Source organism: Siphateles boraxobius, unplaced genomic scaffold (genome assembly GCF_051911475.1).
Source record: "Siphateles boraxobius isolate OS27281-9 unplaced genomic scaffold, OSU_SipBor_1 7, whole genome shotgun sequence".
NCBI lineage: Eukaryota > Metazoa > Chordata > Actinopteri > Cypriniformes > Leuciscidae > Siphateles > Siphateles boraxobius.
In genome coordinates this window covers 29,903,866-29,928,915 of record NW_027509197.1, presented here as the reverse complement: position 1 = coordinate 29,928,915, position 25,050 = coordinate 29,903,866, and the positions used below count along the sequence as shown (strand labels likewise).

General features: G+C 37.2%; 1 protein-coding gene across 32 annotated transcripts in view; it reads right to left on the bottom strand.

Moving 5' to 3' along the window:
- Positions 1 to 25,050, bottom strand: part of clasp1a (cytoplasmic linker associated protein 1a) — a 71,333-nt gene that overhangs the window by 43,310 nt on the left and 2,973 nt on the right. For all 32 annotated transcript variants that reach the window (XM_077216833.1, XM_077216837.1, XM_077216842.1 and 29 more), the window contains exon 2: positions 23,940 to 24,495. In XM_077216833.1, coding sequence (XP_077072948.1) covers positions 23,940 to 24,134 — 195 coding nt within the window. In that variant the 5' untranslated portion in view covers positions 24,135 to 24,495. The remainder of the gene's footprint in view (positions 1 to 23,939; positions 24,496 to 25,050) is intronic.

The window sequence follows — 25,050 nt, the reverse complement described above, 5'->3', positions numbered from 1 at the left end:
TGACACTTGAGAAATGTTGCACGACCGTATAGACAGAACAAGCCTGCTAACGACATATAAACACAATCGCATTACCTGACTTCTTAAAGTCAGACAATGGTGCAATTTTTGTCACCCCTCTACTTCAAATGAAAATGTAAAACCTAAATCCAAACACAAGATATGGGAAACCGGTTTGAAAACAGTCATTATTTTAGCAATTTACTTCAGTGTGTAATTTCACTTTTAAAGTTTATCTCCTGTCATTTGTTTAGTCTTGCCCTCTCGATTTATGTATTTAAGTAGCTGGGCTTGACTAGATCTACTATATCTAACAAAGCCTTAATCCTTTGTTCTCACCCATACAGAAAATGACTGTAATTATGCTAATGACACACCATTGAAATAAAGGACTGAAACACAGAAAAATCACATCAGCTGAGGTGGAGAGTATGAAATGCCTTAGAGGAGGTGTAGCAAAGGCAAGTCGTATCATGAGGAACAGGGTAGCTCACAGCTGATTTATTTTGCTGTCCTTTTTACATACTAACATTCCCACAGATAGAAACAGATTTAGACACTTCCAACTATATCAGTATGTAAGCCTTTTTTAAAGAAGGAGCGGAAGGCATTAATACTTTTATTCAGCAAGGATGCATTAAATTGATCAAAAGATTTCCATTTCAAATAGATACTTTCTATTCATCAAAGAACCCTGCAAAAAAAAAAAAAGCAGCACAACTGTTTTTAACATTTGTGGAAGTTTCTTGAGCACCAAATCATCATATTACAATTATTTCTGAAGGATCATGTGACAATGAAATAATGGCTGATAAAAAAACATACATACATGCATACATGCATACATGCATACATGCATACATGCATACATGCATAAATACAAGTTTTAGAATGGAAAATGAAACTGTAATCTTCACTTGCTAAAATATATGTACAAAAGCACATTAACAAAACAACGTCAGCAGATCTGAATGCAGTGCCAAGGCTTAGAGGGGAGCTGGGCTTCTTTCTGCCTGATGAAAAGATTCCAGGAGGTTGTGAAGATCTGACCACACCCACTATTTAACCGAGCACCTCCCACTCCCCACAGAGAGACAGATGGATCGTAAGCCCGCCTGCTCCCAATGTGCAACATAAACCATCTTCTCACCAGCGACCTGCTTCAGACCGTCTTAGGCTGCCAAATTTAAACATACCCCATCCCGCTATTTATATCTCTCCCATCCACCACAGTCAAAGAAAGGAGCCTAGGACTATTGTTTTCCTTGCTGAGCTTTTGTTTCATCTCTCTGTGCTTCATTTTGCTCCATTCCTTCCTCTGTTTCCTTCTTAACTGCTGATAGGAAATGCACAGGAGCACGATCGATCATTCCAGTTTCTGCTCTAGGCTCAAATCAATACCAAAATAAAATCTTATGTAAGGCTACAGGGGCTCCGTCACACCTGTTGAGACAAACAATGGATAGCAGGAGTGAGGAGGTTGCATCTGTCAGAACACACTAACGAGACAGATCTGTTTATTTTCATTCTATGTGCTCATTCCCCCGGTTTCGCCGTCTACAACAATTTGCATTGCTTTGCTGATCAGCCCATCACCACCTGTACATCCTTCACTATGACAGGGGTGCTCAACCTTGTTTGGTGCATGGGCCATTTTTAAAGGGCTGATCACATAATATAATACCTTCATCACACAATTATGTTATGCACTTTAGAATGTTACTGATGCCAAAATACATTTTAATTTTACCACAATTTCATTACTACTAGACTTTTCTTGCGTCCTTCACCCTGAAAGCCTTTTGAAAGCATAACCATTGCACCTGGTTTGTTATAGCCTACATTTTTATGGTAATAATTAAAAGCTAATAACAAACTGCATTTTTGATACAGTACACTGCTGTTCAAAGGTTTTGAAGTCAGGAATATTTAGGGACTTAAAGGGATAGTTCACCCTAAAATGAAAATTAAAAATAGCAAAATGCTCGTCTAGTTCATTTTCCTAGCTGACTAACGAGTTTTGAATGGCTTTTTCCTGAGGTAAATGTAATTTTACGTGACATTGTTTAAATGTCTTTTGGCAGTTGAAACACGGATTAAGCAATGACATTGATTGATTGATTGATTGACTTAATTGATTGATTGATTGTTTTAATTTAATGACCACACAGCCATGCTGGTGGAATTTGTTTTCAGTACAGCTCTTTGGTACAGGTTCCAGTAAACATTAAACATATAAAGTAACATATATATAGCTACATGCAGACAAACACATTAATACATAATACATAAGGGGTCATGTCATGCTTAATCCACAGTCCGAGTCCTCAGAGTTCAGAATGTTTATTGCTTTTGGAATGAAACTGTTTTTAAAGCGGGTTGTTCTGGAGGCGATTGTCCTGTAAGGCCTCCCTTGTGACGTGACATGATATGGATTTTGGTAATTTGTACTGTTTTTCAACATACATTCTGATGTTCATCTATGTGTATTTCATGCTGTAAGCAGTAACTAGTATAATGTGTATTTCATGCTGTAACTAGTATTTTTGTTAAGCAATACATTCAATTTTAGTTTTTTTTTTTTTTTTTTTACCAAACCCTATCGTATATCCCCAGAACAATTGTAATATATGATATGTGTAGCATCGGACCATTCTGTGATACTTTAGCGTCTTTTGTAAAAAGCTTGATGCTAGTTGCTATTCACTGATATTATATGGACGAGCAAGAGCGGAACTTTTTTTTTTAAATTCTTCTTTTGTAGTCTGAAAAAGAACGAAGGGCATTCGGCATTGGAACAATTCCAGCGTGAGTAAATTATTACTTAATTTTTCATTTTAGGGTGAACTAACCCTTTAACCTGTATCTCAATATGAATGTATTTTTTTAAAATGAGAGGCAACATTTAAATGTTATTATAAAAAATATAGTAGACATAATTATGTCATTAAAAATGTATTATCATAACATTATTATAAAAAAAACTTCCTTATGCGTAATTTACATGTAAATAACCTACATCAGTTAATTTCAACCTTCAACGCTACTATAGTAATGTACAAACTGACTCGCTGTACCGTTTTACAGCATTATTTGAGATTTTTTTTTCCTTGAGGAAATTTTCCATAGGCCCCAATTAATCGATACTGAATCAAATTCTGAAATTTGTGGCAATGCCCAGCCAAAGTAAAAACAGTAATATTGTGATTGTCATTTTTGATCAATTTAGGCTAATGGCATCCTTGCTAAATAAAAATATTAATTTCTACAAAAAAAAAAGATTCCAGATTAATGTAGCTGGTAAAATAAGCTTATAAAAGCTAAACTCAAGTTAACTTTGTTTCATTGCCAACTATGGATTATTATGTCAACTTGAATCAAGTACTGGTATCTAGATTTGCTTCTATGCAGGATTTGTTCATTGGTGTTAGCTTTGTAAGGATTCTCTGTGGTTTTCAATGAGTCAGGAAGAACTGCTGGGATGGAGTCAACAGGCCCAGACATAGACGCAAGAAATCAACATAAACCTGCTCTCTTTGTCATGGGCCATTATTATTATTATTATTATTTTTATCATCATACCCGCAACCGCACTAGCACCAAGATAAAATAATGGGCATGCACTCTGCATTAGCTTTGTATTTTAGACTGATTGTGAGTTCAAAGGCTTTTTATTAGATAAGCTGGTCTCAGGTCAGTGTTTGAGGGAGATTCAAGGCCATCTGTAATATAAGACTAATGTTGCACCACAGCTGTTCTCATGCAGTAGAGTGGCTTCCTGAGTCACTGATAAAAAAGGCCTGAGGGATGGCAGGTCCCGCTAAGAGTAGTCTGAAAAGAGAAAACGCCAATGATAATGCAGGATAAAGTCATAACACCGAAGCAGCACAGCAGAAGAAACACGTCGCATCACCAGACGCTTTTCCTGCTTGAATTTCTCTTGAGAAACAATTGAAATGAGAAGCCTGGCTCATCCTACGCAACACACTACACTTTTGTTATTTCTGTTTATGACTAGTATTGGCTCTGGCTCTGCGATTAAAGCACAGTCACGTTCTCTGAGAAGAGAGCATGTTTCGCTGCTCACAAGAGTTCTTACGGGTGCAGCCAAATAACTCCAAATCACACACACATTATAATAACCATAAAAGTAGTCCATGAAGCTTGTGTGCTATATTTCGAAGCCATATGATAGCTTTGTGTGAGGTAAAAAAATGAAATTAAAAGTAATTATTTACTTCATTTTCCCATAAAACTAAAATTAGATCATTAGCTAAATCAGGACAGGGTTTCCCAAATGGGGGTTTGAGGGGAAACTGCAAAAGCTCTTGAGTTGATGAAAAGAAAATAATTAGTTAAATCATAATTTTATATACAGGACTGCACAATTAATCAACATAAAATGAAGTCATCTTCATTTATATAGCACTTTGTACAAGACAGATTTTTTCAAAGCAGCTTTACAGTGATAACAGGAAAATGATGCATTTCGGGTGTGGTTCAGCCGAAGTCAGTTCAGTGTTGATTCAGTTCCACTGTAAAAATCATCAATTATTAAATTAGTTTAGGGTTAAAGGGTTAGTTCACCCAAAAATGAATATTCAATCCTTAAAGTCCCTGTAAAGGCAATTAAAAAAAAAAATCTAAACACATTAGAAATGTATTGCTAAAACACATTACAAAGACTGTGAACTGTGAAGTACTGAATTGTGGAGTTAGACCGTTAAACAGTTTTTCACCAGATATTTTACGGATTTTTTGGGCGGGGCTAAAAGGGTACTCGATGACGCACTGGAGTGCTTGAGCTCCTGGCCCCGCCCCTACCTGATGACGCACTGGAGCCCCTGAGCTCCTGGCCCCGCCCCTACCTGATGACGCACTGGAGCCCCTGAGGCTGGCCGCTCCCCTAACATTATTAATTTACTAAATACGATCACATCAAGAAGAGGTGGATTAATTTTGTGAAGAGCCACCTTGATGGAGAGCTGAGGATCACCACCAAAACCCGCCTCTGTAGTGATCATTTTACACGGGATAGTTTTATAAACTTTCGTCGGAGACAACTGGGATTCATTGATAATCCGCTGTTACTGGTGAATGGGGCCGAACAACTATCTCCCGCCTCGGCCTTCATCCTCCCGTCGCGCCGACAACTGGTGACATCATCGGCAGTGCGCGCCCACCAATGAGTGTAAGTTGCCTTGTGCGCTTATGTTATAATTAACCTAATTTGCTGCTAGGAGCATCCATTCCAGCTGTAGCGGGTGACAGTTGACTGTGACAACTGCAGCTTTACCACGAGTAGGCGTGGTTTCAGCGCAGCAAGCGGACACACCCCCAACGTTTGAGAGCAGAGGCTACTGCTCATTTTTTCAAGATTTTGATAGCTTATTTTATGTACTTGCCGGCTTTTTTTATCATTCAAATTTGGCTGGGTGTCTAATAACACATTTTTCTGTGATATGACAGACTCAGAACACATACTTCATTTTGACTTTACAGGGACTTTGATTATTCAATCTCATGTAATTCCAAACCCGTAAACTTTTGTTAATCTTCGAAACACAAATGAAGATAATTGTAATAAAATCTGAGGCCACGTCCACACGAAGCCAGAGCTTTCCCTATCCAATCTATTTTTTTCCTCGTTCTAAAAAAACAAATCCGTAAACACGGCGCCGTCTCAAGAAATATCTGCGTACACACGAAACCACTGAAACCGACTCAAACCGATGTAGTATACATGCCAGACCAGTATGAGGCGCTGTATTTCTGACACGGATACACTAAAAACAGAGAAGAAGACTTGCGCATTAACCTTTCGCGCTGTATACAATAACATACAGTATGTAATATTAGGCGGCACAGTAGCATCTTTTCTTTTTTACAATAACTTTATTGAACAATATGAAAAAACATAAATGCGGTGGTACAAAATAGGGATGAGTCACGATATTCGACTAGTTAGCTAAAGCATAAAGCTTGCCACAAAGAACCGGCAAATAGCCTAATCATTATGAATGTGTCAAATATAGCAAGGAGACATTTTAATTGTTTATTAATAAACTAGTGTTTTCTGTGACGATGCTGACTCGCCACCTTCGCAGTATTGTGAAGGTGCCTATAGAGAGAAATGCACACTTCATATGGATTATTAGAGTTGTCTGTTTCTTTTCTTTTCGTTTTGAATCGTTTTGTTTAAAAGTAGACATTTCAAGCTTAGATATATTTCTGAGTTTCTGTTCATTTATGAGACAAGCTCCAGTTCACGTGCGATGCAAGTTATATCGCGTCGGCGCCTCCATGTCCTGATTATAGGCTATTGTCTGCTATATTTGCTTCTTATTTATTAAATCCAGGAAAATGGTTGATGAAACATTGATTAAAATTAAGATAAAATGTATACAAAACGAAATTCACTTTAAAGAAAGGCTTTATACAAAACTAAACTTAATGAAGTGGTCAACATGATGTGTCTCGATATTGCGCATCTTATGATTAGGCTACTCACGCTGTTCACTTTTCATATAATCAACATATGAAATGGAAAAAATAACAGATTATTTAAACATAAATATGAAACTAACTTTTCTTTACTGGCTACAACATGTAGGCCTACAGAACAGAGAAATTTAATGTCGGAGCGAACGCCGTGTTACCGGTGAGCATGAGGGGGCAGAGGTGCGTTTTTTGAATAATAATCAAATAATTCCCAGCGATCGTCGAACATTATTTTTGCTTGAAATGCCCATCCCTACAAAATACGAAATGTCTTAATCAGAAAAAATACAAGAATCATAGCATAAGAAAGAAATATAAATAAATAAAAAGTAAAAAATGAAATAAAAATACATTAAAAGTAGGCCTAAATAATAAATAAAGAAATAAGAGGCTGAGTAGCCTGGCTGCAGCATGAACTCAGGCAAGTAGTCGCAGTTGTTGTTGATGTTAGCCTACTGATTTAGCGCGTCTGACTAGTCGACACGTGGGGTGATGACATCATCGTTTCACAAAATTTACGGATTGGCCGTACACACGAAGACGCAATGGTGTCGTTTTCAGATTTATCCACCCTGGGACCCGGTTTCAAAAAATAGCGGTTTCAGTCTCCCAAAACGCAGGATCCGTCTGGACGAAACGCCGATCCGATAAAAAATGTGTACATATACAGCTAAACGCGTCTCCGTGTAGACAGGGCCTGAGAGCTTTCAGTCCCTCCACTTTCAAGCCCCAGAATGGTAGTAAAGACATCATTAAAGTAATCCATGTGACTCCACTGGTTTAGCCTCAATTTTATGAAGCAACGCAAGTGCTTTGTTTGTGCAACCAACCATAGATACAACTTTACTTACAAAATATTAATCTCCGATGCGAGTTTACAAGAGCACCGCGACACATGCATGTTGTGGTTTTACGTGAGAGCAGATTAATATTTTGTAAATAAAGTGGTAAATGTTTTTTTGCACAAACAAAGCACTTGCATTTTAGTAGTAACGTCTACTAAACAATGACTTAAAAGGTCATTGAACAGTCTTTCAACGAAACAAAAGCTTGAGGGTTTAACTATTTATTACAATGATCAAATATTGTTTTTTTTTATTACAATAGTAATATACTTTAAATCTCAGGGGGTACTTAGAAAATATTTTATTTAAAAAAAAAAAGTCAACAATCCCTGGGCTAGATCCATGTAAGCTGTTGGACCAACTATAACATCTCTAATAGATGATATTGGCTATGGCTAGGTAACTAAAAACACAGGTTAAGATCTTCGAGATCATGCCTGCAGTAATCGGTCCCATGAGCTCTCGGATCAAAACAACATGCACAAGCCACGAGCTGAACCTAAGCTGGCCTACATCAAAACACAAATCACTGCTGCCTAACAAGGACCTGTTTACTGTTTGACAATAGGGCTGAAAAGTTATACAAGAAAGCACAACCCACAAGCTACTGAACAATAATAGTGTAAGTAAACTAATTAAAATTTCAAATGTGAGCGAGGCAAATTTATGTGACCTGTGTGACCAGTATTAAACAGCATCCATATTTAAACATGCATGAATTGGGGAAGGCTCATCATCACTGCTGCCCTTATCTCAACCCCATCACCTTGCTTTTTATGTAAGAGAGAGAGCACACAGCACTGTCCAGACACAGACTGTCCACACAGAGATCACTGCGGTTCACTGAGCTGCAGAACTCTCTCCAGGCTGTTTAAAACCTCTTGCGCACAGTATTGAGCACACTTTCCTCTGTGAGATGAAAAAAAACATTACATTTTAAATCTCATTACATGTTGATAATAACATAAAAATTAAAGCTTTTCAAATTAACCAGTCCTGTAGCACACTAGTAATGGCGTCAGTAAGACAATGTCCTCATAATACAGCACTTTTATAGAAAACAAAAACAACTCCTGCAAAAACACCCTGAGGGAAAGAAGAAACTTCATTTTCTGAACATTAACCCCTTACAAACAAAGTATGGTGGTACCATGGGACAGTGACTGTATCAGATGGTACACTGATATCATGGTCCTAAATAATTATATAGAGCTATTCATTTCACATTACTCCAAGGTATTTAAAAAAAAGAAAAGAAGACAATGGTAATAACCTGTTACTTTTTTTTTAAATGCACAATATATCTCTAAAATATTAGACAATATATCAGAATTATGTTATATAGGCCCTACAGGACATTTAATTGTGAATGTCCTGATATTCTAATTTTAAATTTACCATCTAATTTATATTTAACATCATCTAGCACTGACAGAACATGAATCTTTAACAACATTAATACTACTAATAATAATCAGTTTTAAATGTAATCTTTACCAAATCTCAAAATGCATCATGTTGTGATGCCTAAGTTAAAGTTCACTTAAGTAGTTTTTAAAATTATTAATTTTTTTGTTCATTTATTTTTGACAAAATAGTGTAGTATTTTATTATTGGCCATGACATGCAAATAAATAATCAGCTTATCATCAGTTTTTAATATCAGTGCAGCCCTATAAATCAGTCAATGTTGCTGTGCAAGTAGACAGACAAAGGCCATCAAAAGTCAAGCAGTATCATCTAGGTCTATGACAACCCTAGCATTTCCTTTTTCCCTCACAATAACATGCCACACAAGCCTACACTTAGTGGTCAGAGGAAATTTTCCAACTACTTAGAATATCCACTCAAGAATGTCCTTGGGGCGAAGCGGGGGCCGTCCTCCTGACACAGCGAGAGAGGAATGTGGACAAACCTTGCCAACAAAACGGAAACCTGACAGAGGCAGAACAACTACAGCTGATATCCAGCAGAGCATTTCCTCTTATCAAATATACACATCCAGCTTTGATGACAGCAGGTGCTGACCAGTGCAGGAAATCTGTAGTCGGCTGAGTGTGCACGAGTGTAGCGTGTGTCAAAGGCAACTTTCTCTAATCCATCAAATTGCTGGGGTGTCCAAAGACAGTGTTTGTGGTCTGTTACAGTATTGGTAAAAAGGCAAGAAATGTAAGCAAGTGTGATTCCATTTTTAGATTCACTCTCTAAATAAGACACATTTTAAGACTCCAGCAGTGTGAGAGAGGGGGTGGATCAGTGAAAGACTGTGGATTCAAGTAGCATGTGTAAATGTCAATTATATGTATAGTCAATTAAAACATGTGTCTTCTTGACGCTCTCACACTTCCAAGTCATGAGGAAAGAAGAGAGTGAAACTAGACTAAACGTAAAGACCAGACAAAAAGCTATATTCTAAAAACTGCACAATTTTATAGTGTGTAATTCAGAATTGAATTAAGCATGCCTTTTTAAATTTATTAGAAACTGGATGCAGAATAGTTAGAATTAGAGATAAAAGAAGTACAATTAACAAAAAGATTAATAGATTAAAATTTGTACTAAATCTTATTAATATAATCTTATTTATATCTAAAATATGTTTACAACTGCATACATCAATTGATGAATCCTGGGGTGTTTCAGGTCTTTCAACATCATGTAACCTCCTATATATTAGGGGTTGAACAACCTTAGATTTATTGAAGTAGATGGTTATGCGACTAGTCAAGTCGACGTTGACTAATCACTGATGACGTCATTAATAAAAACACAAGAAATGGGAATGCTTTGGAAGTTGCAACATGCCCTAATTTGCAACTAGAGGCTAAAGTTTATGAACACACTTTTATGTTGGCTTGGGAAGCTCGAGCAGAGACTCGACCTCGGGTTGCCTTGTGCACAGCTGCGGCATGTCAGACCACTGCCCACAAGGCTATTGCTCCTACATAAGAGCTTATTGTTATCAGTTATTTTGTCTATGGGTCATTATATTTTTTACAGATTTCTGCTTGTTCTAAATCAGATACAGATAAAGTATCACAGTACGATTACATTTATTTGAATACATAGGTGAGCGATTGCTTGTGTGAATTAACAGTAGTGTCTATTGAAGTGTCTGTGCAGCATCTCTACTAATAGTGAAGCTGTGGGTTTTTAGTTACTTCAAAAAACCTTTCGGTTTTTAATTTTTTTTTTATTGATAAATCACAGGACTGCTCCTTGATGTTTCTGTGTGCGTGCGATCTGCATGTGGTGTGTGAGCTACATTAGTATGTATGTGAGCTACATTAGTATTTCAGCTAATGTAAATCTATGGGATTATTTTTGGGAGTTTTGATCACAATTTATACAAAAACCAGTTAGATAAAATGCAGTAGTTCAGTACAGTCTGGGAGGTCTTCTGCCGGTTGTCTTCTGCAATGCTGCCATATTGTTAGTGTCACAAAATCACTTGATAAGCGCCTTGTCAACGTCAAGCAAAGCGTAATGGCAGAGCATTAAAGTCGACTATGGCGCTTTTCCACTGCATGGTACGGCTCGGTACGGCTCAGTACGGTTCGGCTCGGCGCAGCACGGTTCGGCTCGCTTCGCTTTTCCACTGCATGGTACGGCTCATAGAATGACGCTGGTAGTGACGATTCTGTCTGTCTGACCAATCAGTGATCTACAGTGCTTCCACGTCACATTTTAGTATCGGTACGGTACGCTTCGAACCTCAACAGAGGTGGTACCATTTAAAGCGTGCCGAACCGAGCCGTACCGCACTGTACCATGCAGTGGAAAAGCGTCACAAATGAGCCGTGCCGAGCCAAGCCGTACCGTACCATTCAGTGGAAAAGCGCCATTAGTCTGTGCACCCCTATGAATATACAAAATATGTGTCACTCAGCCTTGCTTCTAAACTAGCTAGAATCAAAACAAAATTACTTTCTAAATTGAATGGGCGAGACGCTGTTCATGCATTTCAACAGAAGGCAGATCTATTCAGTATGCTGTTCAACAAGGCAACCCTAGGAAAACACAAAGATGATCAGGTTCTCTTATAACAGGTCTAACATAATAATGTATGAACCGATAATCTAAAACGAAGCAAGAAAAACAAAAGAGGAAGAATTACTAGTAATAAGAAACAAAGAACTCTGTGTTCATCACTGAGAGGCACTGGAAGTCTTTTGGTGATTTGTGTTGTTGAACGGCAGAATTAATAGCTAGTGACACTCCCTCCCCTCACGTCTACATCAGCACCTCTGCCATCCTTTTCATCTCCCTGCTGAACTAAAATAAGACTGACAGGGAGATGTCTGCATGAACAACAAAGACGTGCATTATCCTCAGCGATCAGATCAGCTGTATGGAAGGCTGAACTTTTTACATGGGAGTGGAGTTCAGCTCTATTTCCTTCATAAGCCTGGATGAGCTGATATGTGGGCTGTTTGCGATATACCATACCATGTTCCTGACTACCATAGTACTGGGAAGTAGGGATGGGCATTTCAAGCAGATATAATATTCGAAGATCGCTGGGTATTATTCGATTATTATTCGAAAATCGCACTCCTCCCCCACATGCACGCACACATGCATGTATAGGCTACAAACCAGAGCATTGTGAGCAAAGCGGAACGGTGTGACGCTTAAAACTTAAAAAAACTTAAACATACGTTACATTTTTATGTTTAAATAATGTTATTTTTTATGTTGATTATATGAAAAGGGAACCGCATGAGATGAGTAAGATAGTGTGACAAGATGAGTCAAAGAAAGAAAGAAAGAAAGAAAGATAGATGCCCAATATATCAGGAGACATTGGGTCAGACATGATTTTGAGCACTTAATTAAGTTTTGTTTTGTATAAATTTTATCTTAATTTCAATCAATGTTTCATCAAACAATTGCCTGGATTTAATAAATAAGGACATATTATAATTTAATATAATCAGGACACGGAGGCGTCGGAGTGTGAACTGGAGCTCGTCTCATAAATGAACCGTAACTCGGCGTATAAGCTATACTTGCCTCACAGACCTGAGAAATATGGAAAGCTTGAAATGTCTACTTTTAAACAAAACAATTCAAAACGAAAAGAAATGGGCTACTCTCTGCTTATGTAGGCTAATTGGTATGAAGTATGCATTTCTCTCTGCGTGTTCACTACTGTGAAGATGGCGAGTCAGTATCGTCAGCTTTATCTTTACAGCCGGCACTGACACAGAGAACACTAGTTTATTAATAAACAATTAAAATGCCTCATGCATAATCATTACTTTTGCCGGTTCTTTGTGGCAAGCTTTATGCGTGCGCTTATGCGTAATAGGCAATATATTACGAAAACGCTCATTATGGTTTAGTATTCTTAAATTAATATAAATATGCGATTAGACTACTGGCTTAAATGAACTACAAATAGACGACTAGAAAAAAACTTAAGTCACGCACGGGCAGCCCAAGGCCTACTTATTTCACATATTTTCTAACCAGCATGTCACAAAGGGCATTCTAAGCGAGTGGTGCTGAGAGGACGGAGCGGAATCTCCAGAAAGACGAAAACAAAGCAACTAAATAAGGTACGTCTAAAATGTAAAACTTCAATTAACAATTGAAATTTCTACATTCTCACTATACGTTCCTCTAGGTTTTCTGTAACTCAGAAGGCAAAATTCAACAACCTGTTTTTGAAGTGTCTCTAAAACACCACTGAACTTTAAACTGATTTCACACATACCGTTGCCACAGCAGAATTAACAAGAACAACAAACACAAAAAACGCTTGAGACAACTTGCTGCCTTTCAACACAAACAGCCTATTGTTTTCAGTAATGCAAAAAACACTGAAAAATTTACAGAATTTGACAGAGTGAAAATCGCTGCACTACATAAGTGATAGGCTAAATCTATTAGGCCTAGTCAATCTATTAGCAAGAGTGTGTTTCTTTCGGTTTCATTCAAAACAAAAAGTTGCATCGCAAAGTGAGTGAGGGCAGATGAGTGGAAGGTGGGCAATCGTGCTTGGGTTCAAGTGGCAACGGTGCAATAGTGTAAGCATACGCTTATAATGTGTTCTGTTTAACAAGTAGGCCTTGATGGTTCAACATCAGTTTCAGATTCTGAAAGCAAACCAATGGAGGTCTATGAGTAGGTTTAGTGTGGCTATTCAGCACTAACAGACTTCATTAGACTTCATAAAGGGATGCATTGATAGAACACAATGGCAGAAAAGAGACAGAGACACACAGAGTAGACAGAGAATAAGGAATAGAAAAAAGAAAAGGCAAAACATTTTTTAGAAATCCAGCACAAACAATCTGGTAGGATTTCAAAAGGCCAAACAATCTTTATCAACAAAATCTGCTGAAACAGAATATAAAAAGGCACAAATCTGCTGAAGCGTTCCAAATCTGCACAGAGCTTTCTGTGTGCTGTGCACAAATTCTGTGTGGGCCTGCCAATAGTATATTTTGACAAATGTGAATCTCTGGCCTGGCAGGAGAATTATACTATGGGATGACACCTTAACTCTACCACCCACTGAACACTAAACCCTCGTTTATGTATACGAGTAAAAAAATCTGCTAAATGCAACAAATCATGTAAAAATATCTTTAATTGTAATATGTACAATATGTAAGATTTTTGTAATAAAATATACAAAAATCATTTGCATAGTATGATATATTTTCTGTTTGTGTAATTAAAATATCCCAAAAGTACCCAAAGATTTTTAATTTCAGAGCAATTCTAATTTTAAATAATGGCTCGTCCCAGGGCATTGTCGCCTGTCAGTGATGTAATATCCGTGTTATCTCTGTTTTCCACTTGTACTGCCATAGTAACCATGGCGACAGACGTTGACAACTGCGTTACGTCTAGCGGCACGCTCACTCTGTTGTTGTTTCGTTCAAACATTATGGACCATGGCAAGCAGACTTTGGGACAAAAGGAGAAATAAAACGAGGATCAATATCGGCTTGGTGTTTTCCACGACTAACTTCGACTTGATAGAGGTGCTGCTCTTGCATGTACTTTTTTAGACAGGTGATCAAATGTACATAAAACTAATCAATGTTATATAGCTCAACATGATGAAATGTTAGATCAGTATGTTATTCAAATGTTGATTAGCTTACTGCTAGTCTCATACAGCCAACAAACTAACACATAGAATAACATCATAACTTTCAACACACTCAAAAATAGTTTAGTATGATAGTGTAGACCAAGTGAAACAGTGCTGCGTTAACTCACAAGTTCCATGCGTCTAATAAACTGACATGTGCGAGTAGAAATTCAGCACTTGCGGGTAGTTCGGTAGAATGAAATGTCCTTATTCCGCTTATGCGTCATAAACCTATGCCTTTGTTATTGTAAGAGGTTAGTGACCTCTAGCGGCGAAAAAAATGCATATTGTAGCATTTTATCAAACTTTGAAAATTTCCTTAATCTTTTAAACAACTGAGAAGATAGTCAAACTACATTTTATAAAAATCACCAGTCAAATTTATAATATTATATTACACCAGTCACCAGCATATGAGAGTCAAATTGGACGACTACAGGGACTCATCTCAAGATCTCTCATTTAATAGTTCCTCTATTGCCAAAATTATGAGAAAACAAATGTGCTTTTAAAAGGTAAAGGTAAATTGTGAAGTCAAAAATCCCATTGAAAGACACTAACTGAGCAAATACTGTTTGCATGCATCATAAGAGAAGAAATAACATTCACCCAAACCCTGTGCTTAGCCGATATAATAACCACCATGAAAAACGAGACAATTTGCTCAATGAACTCTACATAAAACTAAGTGGTTATACATCAATAACATGATCTGCAGCTCATAACTGTATTTTTTTCTAATTTTCCAACACAAAAACAAACAATGGAACTGTTGGCACATGATGAGTTATTATTATCTCACACAAGCACATGCAAAGGCCTATTCAGAGTACAGAAGCCACTCATTCAGTAAGAATGACAAAAGCACAAGGCCGGAGATGGGTTACATAAAAAGAAAGCTCTATTTGCCCCACAATTTAGTAAGGCAATACATCCGTACACAAACCCACAGGCTGCTTTCTTCATGCTCAAGCAGTGGAACAGTACATCTAATGCAGCGGAATTGTAAAGAATCAAGCACGGGAAAAACTGCACCTTTGGGATGTTGTTCACTTGTTCACATGACACGTGCAATAAAAAAGCAGAATAAAATGTATAAAAATAAAATCTAAATACTGTAAAAAGTATAAATACACAACATTTAAAAAAAAAAGTCAACCAAAATATATACATAAACAACTAAATAAGGGTGTCACGATTTCGATTTTAAATCGAAATCGATCGAAATTAATTCACAAACTCAAAAATCGAAATAAAAAATGGAATCGCCGATACTGCCACGCCCCCATGTCGCGCCAGTGATGGAAAGTTCGGATCGTTTTACTGACTCTATTGTTCAGTCTCGTTCATCAAAATTAACTTACCTTTTTTCTAGTCATTTCAGGGGCTTTAAATGTTATACTTTTAACAGGCAAATTCCCCGAACACATCCGCCTACGCAATCTTGATCATATTCTGAATTAAGAAATCATTATAATGCAGTAAAAAATAATTTACAGGGAACATTAATAATTACTTGACCTTCCGAGTCTTTTGTTCATTTGTCGCATGACAGAGGCAATGAACGGATCGTTCATGAACGACTCATCACGGCGCGGGGAAAAATACACACGTGTTGAAAGGCTGTGAGTCCTCTAACTTAGATTCTATGCCCGAGCCCGAACTTGGCCCGACCCGGGCCGATATTTCCCGTCACTATCCTCGGGCCGGGCTCTTGATCTATAGACGTGAACTCCCAACGCAATAGAGTGCGGCGCGGGACTAGATTTGATGGCCGAGTGCGAGCGCGGGCGGTAATGCACTCACTCTGTGTGTGCGGGAGAATAAAAAGATTCGCAGACTCCCGCAAACTAGAAATATCTATGAATAAACATAAAAACTAATAAACTTGTATTTATCTGTTGCAGAAAAGCAACAAGAACAACTAAAACAAAATAGAAACGATTTACAGGCCAGAGATTCTATTTATAACATGTTTGCAGCGTTGAGCGATTTAGCCAATCACAGACATATGTGTTGATTTCTTGAACGCAATGGCCAATCAGAAGCATTTAAGATAGACTCTCCTCACCGCTCAAAACAGACTTTTTGTTCAGTGCTGAATTCTGTAAGCTGGCAAATCCTCTAATTATAACAAACAAGGTGTAGGCTATATATTATGAAACTTTCATTGTGCAGTCAGCTTTATTGATAATAACAGAGATGTGTGAGATTGCGATTAACTGATGTCAGCTTTTTAGGAGAAACAGCAACCTGTGCTTAAAAAAAAAAAAAGTAAAAATCGAGAATCGAATCGAACCGTGACCTTAGAATCGAAAATGTAATCGAATCGAGGATTTGGAGAATCGTGACACCCCTACAACTAAACAATAAATACACTGCCAGTAGGTGGTGACGGATAGGTTCACACACACTGACTAGAAAAAGTCCTGCACATTGTCATAACTTGCAAATCCTTATTCAATTACCAGGTTTAAAACAAAAGGTTAACGTCTGAAGAAGGTCTTTGACTCAAATGTTTAAGAAAACATTTTATCAATTCAAATCTATTGTCAATTATAGAAATTTACTTTAGACTTTAACAATAATGCAACATGGTAGAAGATAAAACAATGTACTAAACTCTCTAATGATTTAAGCAATAAATATTCGAGAGGTTAAAAACTGCGGGAGTCTAAGGAGAGAGGAGAAGAGAGGGCAACAGCTGGGCAGAGAGACAGAGGTGAAAGATCGCCAACTAAATCAGAGTCTCGTTTTCAGGAAGCTTAAGAGAGACGCGCTACAGCAGCCGCTCGCAGCATGCAGTCATTCCCCCACTGTACTCCGCTATCCCATAACCCCCTGCGTCATCATGGCGCTCTCCTGCCGCCAGCCTGGCTGTGTGCACATCACACACACGTACAAGCCATCACACTGCATAAGGGAGGAGGCTCACGCAACATGCAGGAACAACACCGCTCCGTCAGTGCTGGGGTGTTTAAAAAGAGAGGATGGAGTGATGGTGGAGTTAGGTGAGGAGACAGACTATGGGAGCTTGAATAATGCATACTGACAGAACATGAAAAGCATGAAAAAAGAGGACAAAACCCATGAGAACAGGTCAAAGAGACGGTGAAGAGATGATCAGCCGATGGATGCACTGCTATTTAATTCAACTGAAATGTGGTTGAAGAGTATTGCTGATCTTCACTTCTAACTATTTACTAAAAAAGTAGCATTGTGCTTTTATTATGTTTAGCATTCAAGAAATATGGGATTTTAATGACTGACCATGAGGCCATTGCCAATAGCAATATATAAAGACCAGGGGTTCTGATGCTGAATGTAAGGTAGATTTAATAAAATGTAAAAAGACAGTTTACCCAAAAATTACATGAAGGTGAGTAAATGGCAGCAAATGTGATGTACACAAAACTGCTTAAATGAAATACACACTTAATAGTGTCAGTAAGATTCTTAGAAAAGTCTTTTTTTGCTCACCAAGGCTGCAAAATATTGTGAAATATTAAAACAAATGTTTTTTTAAATATACTTTAAAATGTAATCTGAAATCTGAATTTTTAGCAGCCATGAATCCAGTCTTTAGCGTCACATAAACCTTTAGAAATCAAGATCAAGAAACTTTTTTTATCATCAATGTTGAAAACAGTTGTGCTGCTTCATGTTTTTGTGAAAACCGTGATACTTTTTCAGGATTCTTTGATGAAAGGTCAAAAGAACAAAAATCTTACTGACCCCAAACATTTGAATCGAAATGGTAGTGTATCGTACACAATAATTAATTAAAATTCATTAAGATGTCGATAATCTCAAACTGGTAAAATATTATTGGCCTTGCCTTATATCAGACAATAACTAATTGTGAGCAATTTTTTTAACTAAAAATCCAAACAGAAACATGCAAAAGATGAAAATATTTGCGTTCAAAAACATTTTAACACCATTTAATTGTTGTCCAATGTCAGGTTTTTCCTGAATTCATTCTTGCACACGCCGAAAGCATGATGACATAAGGAGGGTCCACCTACCAAATATAGGATGACTTCGCAACTCGACATTCCAGCGCACGCTGACTAAACAAACGTTACAAGAGGTTATGTTGCCTACTAAACTTTGAGCCTTGCTCAAATGACAACAGCAGCATTCTCCACTACACCGCTTCAAAACAAGGCATGATGCTGATAAATGTTTAAATAACATGAACATGTGAACCAATGCCTTTGCTAGACAAGTGGTTTTCTGTCAGTTTACTAAATTTCCTAATTTTAAAGAACTTTGTATAAGTTTCTCTTATTCATCATGTTTAAAGTAAGCCAGTAGCATGATGACTTCCTAAAAAGCTTAAACACTGATGAATTCAAAACCATTAGATTTGAGGTTTTGTTTGGTGTTGCTGCTAGTGCAGCAAAAGTTACTTCCAACCCATTTTATTTCCATAATGTGACATTTCAGAATAAAAGGGTATATCGAATGAGAAAGAATGTAGGGTGGGACTTGACTTTATCTGTTGGGAATTGATTAGATCGGGAAAAGTGTTTTCTATTGTTTTCCTTTGGAATAATGTGTGCATCGTTCACAATAAGACCAGGGCTGCATTTCCCAAAAGCATAATAAGCATAAGTCACTCATAGAAACTATAGGTACCATGGTCTCTTTGATCAACTCAGGATCATGATGCTTCTGGGAAACACAGGCATGTGTATGAAGTAAATGTGGTCAATTTCCTATGGATTAGTTACATTCTATACCACAAAATTGTTTTATCAAACTTAAAACTTAGATCTGTAGCATTAATTGTGAAATAAAATAACCAGTGAAATGAATTTTACAGGTAAATATAGAAAACAATAAACCGTTTACAAACCATCTGAAAGTGAATTAGCAATTGAGCCAGCAACAGCTGCTATGCTAAAAAGCTTGTGTCCAGATACGAGAATTTAGTTTTGGGGATATGGAGAACAGTTAAAAAGACTGAAAATTATTAAATGTTTTTGTTGGATGCAAAACATAACACTTAACAATGGTTAAAGGAAGGTGCCGTACAAAACAGTCGATTTCTATGAAAGTCACATCTACGCCCCACTGTTATAAAGTCAAGGGTGGTTGAAAGGGCTTACAGCACTAACATGACAAAAAATGACAGTCTCTTGCCCTCCATTTTCCTCTCTCTCCCCAGTCAGCCACATTTCCTCTGTAAGCTGCTTAAAGACAGAACATGCTGTTCTTAAGCAACTTGAGTGGTTTGCTGCAAATAAATTTGAAATGAATGAATTTACAGGAGTGGTTGACAGATATCAGCTCTGATTGTGTGGAACCAGATAGATGTGAGCCATTCACTTAAACTGAGAATGCCTGAATTTGAATTGAGTTTGAATATATATAGATTTGTAATTCAAATGGAAATTTCTATTGTAGTTTATCACAAACAAACAAAAACCTTTTTTTAGTAGAATTTACTCATAAACATGTCATACACATATTCAGGTTTGTTCATTTTCCTAAAGAGTGCCAATAATTCGAAACTGCCTTTAATTGCATTTTATCAATAACCAGTACAGAAAAACCAGGATAGAATTGAGGAAGCATGCAATTGTTTTTACAAATATGTACTATTAGAAGATTTCTATGGATTTAGTTCAATATATCATTTAATCAACAGTCAATTATATTAATTAATGTAACATTACTATTAATAATATTAATTACTATAATATTATCGGCTATATTAATTAATCTGAAAAAAAATTCTGTTGCTATATGGCAAAATCAAAATCTGTTTTGATGACTGCATTTATGATATAATATATTCCACAAATTACGGAATGAATAGTCAAAATTAATGATTACATTTATTCTATTGCAAGTAAAAGTCCAGAATAAATTACTCTTCCTGTCAATTCCGATTCTGTATGGTATGGCAAATTCAATACAAATTCATAATGAACTTTGATTGAATTATTAAATGCTGAATTTTGTCCATCCCCATTACACCTCAGTAAATAATTAACTCACTAATAAAAAAATAAAAAATAATAAAAAACCTGGGCAGAGGCAGAAAATTTGGGTTAAGATGAATAGACAATGAATAGCCTCGCTGATTTATAGGCAACATCTAGAGGCTTAGTGCTACATGCAGATCCTGCATGGTAAGAAGCGTTGAGAGCGTTTTGTCCTTAACCGGCTAAACGGGTCCTTTGGATTGAAAGTCTAGACTGCATTCACAATCATATAAACATCATTGTGGTGCAAACATGTCAGCCCATGATTTGCTCTTTAATAACGCACAAAAGGCTTTATTAATCAGTTTTAAGCTGTACAAAAAAACACCATTAGAGATAACCACAAAAGCTTTTAAATTCTGGTTAACCTATCACGTAATGGGGTTATCAGAACTGTAAAGGAATGACCACAACCAACAGAAAAAAAAACCTTTTCAGTGTTTCCCAAAGACTTACACTCTATTTGTGGTGGTACTTCCCCTGTGGAAGGGGAGCTAGGGTAGACTAATACTCTAATACAAAACACAAAAATATGCTCCAATGCAAATATTTCAAATTGCGAAAAACTTTATTTACATAATTAAACATCCCACACAACAGCCTTACTATTTATGGCACATTTTGCACCCTTTGTTTGAACATGCTATTTTACGGGGCTTTCTGAAAAATATTCTAATGCGCTTTTATAAGGGAATATCTCTCTTCATTATCGATCTCTTCCTGAGTCCCTCTCTATCTGTTTCAGCTGCCACATGCAGCACTGATTGAAGCCTGGAAAATATTGAATCAAATTAACTCAATAGCTAATCATACAGATCGGACTGTTCAGCTTTCCTGCCGTGTAAGTTTCGAACTCTGTTTTTGATAGAACTCTGTTCTCCTCAGGACGTGGCCTTTTTATTCTTGGAAAATATTTTTCAACATTCATCTTGATTGAACGAGCAAGCGTCAGAGTTAAAGAAGTTAACATAACAGTCGATATCAGTTAGCCTATCGACAACCCAACTGTATTCTAAAATTAGCTTGTCCTTAATTGCTAGGCCACTTACATGCTTGTAAATAACTTATTTGAGGAGCTAGGTCTCTGCAATTGACAGCGTTGTGTTAAGAACATAGACTGTTATCAGAGTTAACTTTAATTCATGGGTTTTGGACAAATTTCCGCCACAAATAAATCAATGTATGGGAAACACTGCTTTTCTATCAAGTACAAACATCAACTAAAAAATGTTTTAACATGCAACTTTTGGATGAGTCAGCTAATCAATTATGTTTAACTACAACCTAAAACATTATTCAGCCAAAGCGGTCAAGCACTGTCAGCTGTAAAGCATGTAAAGTAACAAACAGAGTCACCATTGCTTCAAAGACCAAACTATCTTCTGATACGGACACATCTCACATGAAGGGCCAACCTCACCCGAACCCTGCCCGAATACTTTCCACATTACTCCCAACATCAATTGCTTCCTCCATCAAGGCTGGTGCTTGTGAATAAAATGCAACGCGAGCGAAATCATTTGTTCTCAGGCAGTTGCAACTGATTGGTTACTCACATCCCAAAAAAATGCAATTGAAAGCATTACTAAAGCTATTAGGGCTGGGCGATATATATATCAATCAATCACAATACATTCACAATGATTTTGCTGAGAATATAAAACGAAGCAACATTGTGAATATTGCAATGATTTCATTGCGCTTTTTATTTGGCTATTGTGTTACTATAACTAGTTGTTGTGCAATCCTTCCTTGTCTCACGACTTCAAAGAATAAGACAGATGTTTTAATAGCATCTCTGAGTTTGCTGCTTCATTCATTACTAATCAGTTCAAACAGCTTCAATGAATCGATTCAAAACGGATTCAGCAATTCCTTTGTATCACCACTCAAAAGCTTAGAGCATCAAATTTTTGTAAAATATATATATGCAAATAAATACTGCTATTTATTACTCTGTTTTGTTACATTGGTGTATATAAATAAAATGCTTAAATAGCATCAATTTTGTGAAAAAATTTCCTTGTTTATTCGTCACTGTTTTTTTACTTTTAATTCTCACATTACATTTTTCATCTCATTTAAAGCTAGTTAGTTACAGTATCTGTGTGGTTGTTGAAATGATGGTTTCCCCGTTTGGGTGGAAAAAATTTTAAGAAAATACATTATAGTTAAACACTGAATTACACCAAAAGGCGGATAAACTACCATTTTAACTATCACCAGTCCTAATGGCTGTTATTAAATATAATCCATTCATGGTATCACACAGCAACTGGCTGAAACATGAGTTCAAGAAGAAGAGCGTTCAAATGAGGCTGTTCATGAAAAATGTGCTCCCAGTAACTCTCAATCTAATGCTCAAATCATGTGACTGCAAAACACTGAGCCCTAGAATTCACACTACATGCATGATGTCAAAGCATTGAAATGAATAGAAAAAGTAGCAGTGCTGCACTTCATGACGCTAACTGCTTGACATAATTGCTACTCTATGTTTACAAGCTGTTCGAGGAAGTGACATCAAAGATAAACAGCCTCTGAGCACTGTGAAAATAATATATCACAATCGACAAAACCTACGCAAAACAAAAAACAGATTGGCGGCTCTGCCTCAGCACTGCAATGCTATGAGGTCAAGGCAAGGATTTGAAATACAAATCTCTCGTAGTTGCTTCTTAAGAGGATTTTTTGCATGATTCCCATGAAACACTTTGTCTCCATTAATTGCCGGTGTTAGAGTTTGATATTCTTGAACATGAAACCGGTAATTGAGTATAAGCCATCATATTTCATCCTACAGTATTCTTAAATGTCTACTGTAGACAGCATTCAATGTAAGACACCTAGCTTATTGCATAAATAATCATGTATAAATATAATAATAACAACATTAAGGTCAGCCTGAGTTCTGGTAACAAAAAAAGACCATAACAAAAATGAATATGAAAAATTTGCCTGCCACCTACACCTTTGAAAGGCTACCCAAAAATGAAATTTCTGACATCAAACCAAAAGGACTTTCTTTTGCATTAGCTGTAACTACATGGAAAACATTTCACCAAGCTTATTCTGTTCAACAAAAGAAAGACATACAGGATTGGAACAACATTAGGGTGAGCAAATGATGACCCAATTATCATTTCTGGGTGAACGAATGCTCAATCATCTTCCAAGGACGTGGACACAAAGTGAAGTCTCTCATTGTGTCTGATCTTGGAATATGTCAAAATGAAGGCAAGTAAATGTTCCAGTGACCTCAAAAGCCTGCTCTGTTTTGCTCAAGGGATCGATTCAACCCCTCAATTCTATGCCAGACAACTGCCTGAAGGAGAATTCCAAAAGAAAAACCCTTGCTTTATAACCCATAATACTCAGCCCACTCGAAACATTACCCTGCACCATTTACGGTCTTAAAAAGTCCATCAAACCTGCAGAAAATTACAGTTAAGCATTTAAATGGTATAAAATGCCTCTTACCTTGAAGTTGCTGGAGTTAACCCAAGATGTGGCGATACCGTCCACCATTTTATCCAGCGCAGTCTGGTCACTCTCCAGGTCGTGACACTTGTCTGAATCTGTAATGTAGTCGATGAGCTCCGGACCCATCTGCAACCTGCGGGCCACATCCTTCTGTAGGACCTGAGTCAGACAGTACTCAATATTGGGTTCCATGGCCTACGATGTCCTGCCACCACCCGTGTGGCAGTGGAGAGGAAAAACTAAAAAAAAAAGGCCTTTAGCGTGTGCAATCCAGGCAAAACAAGGGCTTTTTTTTATTTTTATATATCCCGTGTTGATGAATCCTATGAGTGCCACAGGGTGGCAAGAAGCTGAGCGGTAGGGATGTCGACTCGGGAATTCAAACGATGCACCATATGTGACTAGACAACAGCTGATGAGGACTGCAAATTCTCCTTTTTGTCCCTTTAGAAGGCAGCCAAACCACTAGCAGCGGCTGCAGCAGGAGTTGTGGTAACTAGAGCAGGAGAGAGAGGGTCCGGCGGAGCATTGCTTCATAATTCAGAGGTCCTCCCTGCTCAGGATGAGAAAAGAGAGCTATTAGTCGAGTACCACCTTTCGATATCAAATGCAAGTGCGGCAAGACCTGCATTTTTGTCAGCTCAGATCAGCAGCCACTTATGAGAAAAGCAGAAAAGCCCTTTGATGGTGGTAACATAACTCAAAGTCCGGATTGCATTATCTTAACTATTTGTTTGCTGACAACCACGCATCAGCTGCACAGCTTTGTGGGATACAGCAAGAGAGGAATTCCACTTGGGTTGAAGAAATAGTTCGTCCCAAAATTAAAACTGTCATTAACTCATCCTTATACCATTTCAAAGCCAATTAGCCTACTTAAACAAAAAAGACACATAACAGTAGTCAATACAATTTGAGTACTATATTGAAAGCCATACAATAGGGGTGCAACGGTTCAAATCACGGTTTTAGGGGTCACGGTTTCGGTACGATTCGGTATGTGCTATGTTCAGGGAAAAAAGGACTACTGTCAAATAAAAATAAAGAAAATAAGAACAAATAATGTAACTAAAAGCAACAGCGCAAATAATTACAATATAGCAAAGAT